General features: G+C 49.5%; 1 protein-coding gene across 1 annotated transcript in view; it reads left to right on the top strand.

Annotated features, from left to right (window-relative positions):
- The window catches only part of FAM168A (family with sequence similarity 168 member A), a gene marked incomplete at its 5' end in the record, with an annotated part of 34,045 nt that overhangs the window by 22,869 nt on the left and 3,036 nt on the right, over positions 1-8,140 (top strand). Inside the window, one exon of the mRNA XM_014956648.1 lies at positions 5,520-5,694. Within this exon, the coding sequence (XP_014812134.1) occupies positions 5,520-5,694 (175 nt within the window). The remainder of the gene's footprint in view (positions 1-5,519; positions 5,695-8,140) is intronic.

The raw sequence follows: 8,140 nt of genomic DNA on the forward strand, positions 1-8,140 counted from the left end.
TAATATTACAGGGGCAACTTTGTAGAACCTTCCTTGGAAATGCCTCTAAAGGTTGAGAATTCAGGTGCTGCTTGTCCTTGGTGCGGGGACTTCCCATCCCTGGGGCAGGTCACACCTTCTTTAGATGTTGTACTTGCCATGAGGTCTTATGGAACTTCACTGCTGGGTAATAATAATTTGGATTATGCAGCGTTATCATGGACCTGCTTAAACCCACCTCTTCGTTTTGGAGAGCAAAATTGGTGGAAATTACGGGGGTCAACCCCGTATTCATCCCAAGTGAACAGGTGGGAAGATGCCTTCAAAGGAAGCAGAAGAAGAGTGGAGATCCTTAAGGGATGTCCTCACTCCAGGGAAAGCCTTTTAAAAAAGACAAATATGATCAGACTTGCATTAGAGGATCTTAAGCTGGTACCGCTGGGTCTTCCTGGAAGGAAAATATAATTTTATAAGCACCAGACAGCTCAGAACTTAATGCAAATAGCAGCAAAACCCCAAAGTGACACCCACAGCTGTATCACGTCAGCTGCTATCACATTATCCTGGAGGTTATTTTTTGTTAGGTTATGTTAGGTTTATTTTTGGGGGCAAATTTCCACGTTTTGGAAAATATCCTTCAGTTTAGTTTGTTCCCAATATACTCAGCGTCTCCTAAATGCTGCAAGATAAGTTAAGGCTTCTTTAGACCTTCGATAAAGTGGAAATCATCTGGGACTTGGATGCTCCAGCTGAACAGCTTGTTGGGGGGAGACTGAGGGATCACAGAGGGTTGGAAGGGACCTCTGGAGATCATCTGGTCCAACCCCCTGCCAGAGCAGGTCCACCCAGAGCAGGTCCCACAGGACTGTGTCCAGGTGGGGTTTGAATGTCTCCAGAGAAGGAGACTCCACCACCTCTCTGGGCAGCCTCTTCCAGGGCTCTGCCACCCTCAAAGTGAAGAAATTCCTCCTCATGTTGAGATGGAACTTCTTATGTTCAAGTCTGTGCTTGTTACCTCTTGACCTGTCCCTGGGCACCACTGAAAAAAGACTGGCCCCATCCTCCTGACACCCACTCTTTAAGGATTTATAGATGTTGATCAGATCCCCCCTCAGCCTTCTCTTCTCCAGACTAAAAAGAACCAAGTCCCTCAGCTTTTCCTTGTAAGGGAGATGCTCCAGACCCCTCATCATCTTTGTGGTCCTCTGCTGTATCCTGGAGTCCATATTCTTTTCCTTGCACCCTAACAGAAGACAGAAAGTGCTGCAATGGCAATAAAGCAGATTTTCTGCTTTTGCCACTCATGCAAATAGCCCGTGGGGAGTGGGACAGGTATAAAGGTGCTTGAGCATCGTGTGGAGTTGCCTCTCCCACCTGCAAGGTGAGCTGATGGCCACAGCCCTCCTTTGCAGGAGGGGAAACTGCTCGGCACCATCCACCTTGATGAAATGCTTCATTTTCATGAAGCATACATCATTTTCACCTCTAAATAGGAAAGTTTGGACCATGGGTGTTGCTTCTTTTCTGGTCATTGTTTGGGGACTTAGGCAGGAGACAGCAATGCTGTGCCTTGAAATTAGATCCCCCAGCAATTAAATTCTGATTTTCCCCATCACACCTGGAGCAAAAAAAAGTGAAAGGAAAAAAAAAATATGGGGAGGAGAGAAGAAAAAACATCATTCTCTACAAGTAGATGTATAGAGATGGATAAGTGGATGTGGGAATAGTGCTTTCTTAGATGATTTAGGTGCTGGTTGAGTCCCATCAAGTCATGCCTTGACCATTGGGAATGTTCTTCATCTCTTTGGCCTGGTGTAGGCAGTGTGGGAAGAGCTGCTGCTGGACTGGGCAGAGGATGGAGCACAGGGGGTGGATGCTGGAGCTGGAGGTCTTGACTTGGTGGGTTTCATGGGATAGATGTAGATACTGGTTCATCTTGGTCTCCTCCGACAGCTGGGACTGTTTAGTTGGAGGAAGGGGAGGCTGAGGGGAGGCCTCATCACTCTCTACAACTACTTGAAAGGACACTGTAGAGAGGTTGGTGCTGGTCTCTTCTCGCAGGTAATTAATGACAGAACGAGAGGGAATGGCTTCAAGCTCCAACTGAGTAGATTTAGACTGAACATTAGGAAACAATTTTTCACAGAAAGAGTGGTCGGGCATTGGAATAGGCTGCCCAGGGAGGTGGTTGAGTCACCCCTTGGATGTGTTCAAGAGCTGTTTAGATGTGGTGTTGGGGATATGGTGTAGGGGAGAACTTTGTAGAGTAGGGTAGATGGTTGGACTGGATGATCCCAAGGGTCTCTTCCAACCTAGACGAGTCTATGATTCTGTCATCCTCCACGCTGAGGGTTGCCCAGCGAGCAGCTGGTGCACCATGAATGGTGGCTTGGGTCACTTACGTGCCGGTTGGACCAGCTCTGTGGCTCTAAATCCTCACCCTAACTTGGACTTCTCTTGTCTTCACCAGGGTACACTGCGGGGACTCCCTACAAGGTCCCACCGACCCAGAGTAACAACGCACCTCCTCCCTACTCGCCGTCTCCGAATCCGTACCAAACCGCTATGTACCCCATCAGAAGTGCCTATCCACAGCAGAACCTGTACACCCAGGTAGGTGTCGTGACGGCCACCACAGTAGCTCACCGGCGTGTAGATGCAGCCTGAGGTTCCTACAGGGCTTCATCCTTGGCCATCAGGGCTGAGCACCCATGTCCTGGTGGGATGGAGGTGCTCCTGGTGGGGCTTGGTGGGTCTCCAGGATGTTGGGATCTCCTCTCCTGCCTTCTCCATTGGATCTTCTGGATGAGACATGGTCTTACATGTTGATGTGTAGTGGAGTCAATGCAGTGGCATCCCTGTGACTCAACCAGGTTGGGAATGAGGTCACTTTCTCCAAAATCACATGCCTGACTGATGGGGCTTGCTGGCTCCAGGGCGGTCCCTGCACCCACCTTTCCCCAGCTCTCAATGTTACTCTTCCCCAGGGCCACAAATAAGTTTGGGTCACCACAAGGTGCACTTGCTGGTGGCTTTTGGCATCTCACTCAGCTTGCATCACCCTCCTGCCACCTTACTTGGGAAAGCTGCTGTGTCACCTTCACTGGCACAAACTACTTCAGGCATGACCCAGATACGTGTCCTCATGGAGGAGCTCCTCCTCGAGCACCTGGATGGATTCCAATACCATCTTCTCTGCGTCTGCATTGCCACCGCCTCCAGCTATGTGCTGGGGCCAAGGTCCTCCACAGGGATGCAATTTAGGGCAGATGTCCTCCGAAAATAACCTTGATGCCCCTTCCCACTGAAGATCATGAGCTCCTCAGACAGATCTGGTCCTACAGCTTCCTTCGCTTCCCCCCTCCTCTTTAAGGTCAAATAACCAACTTCTCCAATACCTGCAACCCCATGGAGTGGTTTCTCCATGCCTTGCTGAGACCAGATCATCTCCTCTTGCTGATTTTGTCTGCTGTCACCTCTCCTTCTGTTAACTCAGTGTTGCATAAACCTCTGGAGACCAAACCCACCCCTGCCTACTGGTTCCTCTCCGATCCCAGGTTGACATCCACTAGCAGTGTCCACCAGCAAGCTTGAGATGGAGCAGGTCTTGTAGACGCTGTTTCCTCATCTCTGCTTCCCAGGGATGGGCAAATAAGAGTTTCAACAGCCTGGAAGGGAACAACATCAAGAAGGAGGTGCTTTGGCAGGTCCTTCCAGCACCTTCTACTTGCAGCACCCACTGCCTGGGTTGTTCCTTCTCCGCAGCTGATTTCTCAGTCACCTTCATGAGCCAAATTTATCTTCTTGTGTCCTCCTCCTTCTCCAGGGAATTGCCTTTCAGCATCTGCAATTTGTCCTATCAACCTTTGTAGCTCCTGAAAGAAAGACGTAATTTAACAACTCCCCTGCATCTCCTTCTCCCCTTAACCCATGCTTCCAGAGGTTCTCTGATGGCTTTCACTAACGCACGATAAAATCTCCCTTCGTTGTTTTAAACCCTCTAAATCTTTCTGACCATCCCTGGTTTGCAGGTACCAGTGATGTCCCTGCCTGTCCTGGGGACGGCAGTTCTCTCCCTTGTGATGCTCATGTTTCAGGCCCTTGGACCAAACCCGCCCCTGCCTACTGGTTCCTCTCCAATCCCGGCTGTGGTGGGAGGTTGGCATCCACTAGCAGTGCCCACCAGCAAGCTTGAGATGGAGCAGGTCTTGCAGATGCTGTTTCTTCATCTCTGCTTCCCAGGGATGGGCAAATAAGAGTTTCAACAGCCTGGAAGGGAACAACATCAAGAAGGAGGTGCTTTGGCAGGTCCTTCCAGCACCTTCTACTTGCAGCACCCACTGCCTGGGTTGTTCCTTCTCCGCAGCTGATTTCTCAGTCACCTTCATGAGCCAAATTTATCTTCTTGTGTCCTCCTCCTTCTCCAGGGAATTGCCTTTCAGCATCTGCAATTTGTCCTATCAACCTTTGTAGCTCCTGAAAGAAAGACGTAATTTAACAACTCCCCTGCATCTCCTTCTCCCCTTAACCCATGCTTCCAGAGGTTCTCTGATGGCTTTCACTAACGCACGATAAAATCTCCCTTCGTTGTTTTAAACCCTCTAAATCTTTCTGACCATCCCTGGTTTGCAGGTACCAGTGATGTCCCTGCCTGTCCTGGGGACGGCAGTTCTCTCCCTTGTGATGCTCATGTTTCAGGCCCTTTATTATTTTGGATGTGGACCTTTTTCTGTTGGCTCCTTTCTTGTATTCCCACCCATCCTTCCTCCCTTTTTTGAAAACCCCATGGGTCTCGGCAGCCTGGATTTTGGAGCCCATCTGTCTCCCATTGGAAACGCAAGAAGGTGATGTGCTTCCTAGACCCAAGCAAGCACCTTGGGCTCAGCCATGAGTCAGGGCTTCTCCTTTTCTTCCATCTCTTGTTCATTTTCTGTGCCAGAAGCCAAAGTTTTTAGGTCCAGGCCCCATTTCTTCCCAATGAAGGGAGGGAGCATGGTTTATCCCTGACGAGCTGACTCTCCAACCCATGATGCTGATCCCTCCTCCCAGTCCCGTTGCCTTCATCCATCCTGGGGACCGTCCCACATGTCCCCAGTTCAACTTCATCCTTGCTTCTCCACATCTCCAAGCACAGGAGCTTGCTCATGGGAAAGACCAGCCCTTTGGCAGCGCTTGAGTGATGTCCCATGGGCAGCTCTTTGCACCAGCAGCGACGCGTGATGCCTCCTTGTCTTAATATTCCTTCTGCAACACATCTGGAGGAGCTGAGGGCTTGAAGTCTCGACGTAAAGGACGTCACAGCGGAGTCACTCCAGGCTCATGATAAGGCTGGGTTTGGGAACCTCCTGTGTCCCATCTGGTGTGGGGCCATGCGGGACTTGTCCCGAGAGCATCACTGCTCTCTCCGTAGCAGGATCTGCAGCCAGATCTAAATAAAATACCAGGTCTCAAGTCACTGCTTTGGCTTGTCTTTTCCATCGAATCACAAGGATGATGATGTTGGGTTTGTTTTTTGTTTTTTTTTCCCCTTCTCCAAACAGGGAGCGTATTATACCCAGCCAGTGTACGCGGCACAGCCTCACGTTATCCATCACACCACCGTGGTTCAGCCCAACAGCATCCCATCGGCCATCTATCCGGCCCCGGTCGCTGCGCCCAGGACCAACGGTGTGGCCATGGGGATGGTCGCTGGGACCACCATGGCAATGTCAGCAGGTAAGAAGGAAAATCTTCCCGTGCTCTGAGCCACAGTTTCATCTCTCGGGTGGGACGTATCGAAACAACCTGTAGTGATAGGTCTGTAGTGATAGAACGAGGGGCAATGGCTTTAAGCTGGAGAAGAGCAGATTTAGATTGGAGATGAGGAGAAAGTTCTTCACTGTGAGGGTGGTGGAGCACTGGAACAGGTTGCCCAGGGAGGTGGTTGAGGCCCCTTCCCTGGAGATATTCAAGGTGAGGCTCGACGAGGCCCTGGGCAACCTGGTCTAGTTGGGGGTGTCCCTGCTGACTGCGGGGAGGTGGGACTAGATGACCTTTGGAGGTCCCTTCCGGCCTGGACAATTCTATGATTCTATGTAGAGAAGCAGGGATTGGTCTCTTCTCCCAAGTCACAGGCGATAGGACAAGAGGAAACTGCCTCAAGTTGCACCATGGGAGGTTCAGATTGGATATTAGGAAAAACTTCTACACTGAAAGGGTTTTCAAGCATTGGAATGGGCTGCCCAGGGAGGTGGTTGAGGCATCATCCCTGGAGGTGTTCAAAAGATGGGTTGATGTAGTGCTTAGACACATGGTTTAGTAATGTGGGGATTTTTTTTTAAGAGTTAGGTTGATGGTTGGACTAGATGATCTTAAAGGTCCCTTCCAACCTAGACCATGCTATGATTCTAGGATTCTAACCTGAGCAGGATCCTTGAGGCTGCAGAATTCCCCTGCACACAGCTATTTGCAGGTTCTCCTGCTAGTTTTGCTGGCTGCTTACTGCCCTTTGCAGGCAAAAAGCAATTAATTTGCTCCTGATACTGATCTAACTCAGTTTTTAGGGTGGCAGAGGAGACCTTTCTTTTGGCTCACTCTAGAGGGCTGCGCTCTTGCATCCTTAAATATGATATTTTTTCCTCTCTCTGTTCTATAAGTAGAACCGTAGAATCATAGAAAGGTTGGAAAAACCTTTAAGATCATCGAGTCCAACCATCAACCCAACACTGACAAACCCACCACTGACCCATGTCCCTCTGGGGGACCAGATCTGCCCAGCTTTTAAATCCCTCCAAGGATGGGGACTCCACCACTGCCCTGGGCAGCCTGTTCTAAAGTTTGATAACACTTTTGGTGTAAAAATTCTTCCTAAAATCTAATCTAAACCTGCCCTGGCGCAACTCGAGGCCATTTCATAGAATCATAGAATCATAGAATGGTTTGGGTTGGAAGAGACCTCAAAGATCATCGAGTTCCAACCCTCCTGCCATGGGCAGGGACACCTCCCACTAGAGCAGGTTGCTCAAAGCCCCATCCAGCCTGGCCTTGAACACTTCCAGGGATGGGGCAGCCACAACTTCCCTGGGCAACCTGTTCCAGTGTCTCACCACCCTCAGAGTAAAAAATTTCTTCCTGAGATCTAATCTGAATCTTTTTTCTTCCAATTTAAAACCGTTTCCCCCTGTCCTATCATTACACCTCCTGGCAAAGAGTCCCTCCCCAGCTCTTCTATAGGCTCCCTTCAGGTATTGAAAGGCCGCTATAAGGTCTCCCCGGAGCCTTCTCTTCTCCAGGCTGAACAATCCCAGCTCCCTCAGCCTGTCTTCATAGGAGAGGTGCTCCTCTTGTCCTAAGTTATTCCTAAATAGAGGAATGATGAAATTTGTCATTCAACTACCCTTGTATTTCTATCCTTAAATTCCTTTTCTGGGGTATTTATGCTCTTGCTGCTTATATTTGACAAAAGGAACATTAACTTTGTTTTATGTATCCCAAATCCTCTGCAATTTTTTGTGTGGGATTGCTTCACGCTGCAATTAATAGATAGCACATTAAGTAAGGATACGGGCTGCTATTATTATTATTTTTTTTTCCCCAAAGCCTGTATTTCTCTCCTTTAACAATCCTTCGGATTGTGTATTGAATTATGCCAAGAAATGCATCATTCATCCTTTTGCATCTGCGTTAGCTGTGAAATAGGACTCTGTTAGGGTTTGCAATCCCTGTTACAAGCAGAGAGATTGCAGCCTGGGTGTGACAAGAGCCACTCGGTGAGAGATTTGCTGTTGCTGATGCTGAGAAGTGAGTGAATCGATGTAATGAGGTTCCACAAGAGCAAATGCAAGGTTCTGCACCTGGGCTGGAACAATCCTCACCATCAGTACAGACTGGGGGGTGAGGGATTAGAAAGCAGCCCTGAGGAAAGGGACTTGGGGGTGCTGGTGGAGGAGAAGCTGGACATGAGCAGGCAGTGGGCACTTGCAGCCCAGAAGGCCAATCCCATCCTGGGCTGCATCAAAAGATGCGTTGCCAGCAGGTCCAGAGAGGTGATTCTGCCACTTTGCTCTGGTGAGACCTCACCTGGAGTATTGTGTGCAGGTCTGGAGCCCTCAATAGAAGAAGGACATGGACCTGATGGAGAGGGTCCAGAGGAGGGCCACAAGGATGATCAAGGGGATGGAGC

The sequence above is a fragment of the Calidris pugnax genome, unplaced genomic scaffold (genome assembly GCF_001431845.1).
Source record: "Calidris pugnax isolate Ruff unplaced genomic scaffold, ASM143184v1 scaffold275, whole genome shotgun sequence".
Taxonomy (NCBI): Eukaryota; Metazoa; Chordata; class Aves; order Charadriiformes; family Scolopacidae; genus Calidris; species Calidris pugnax.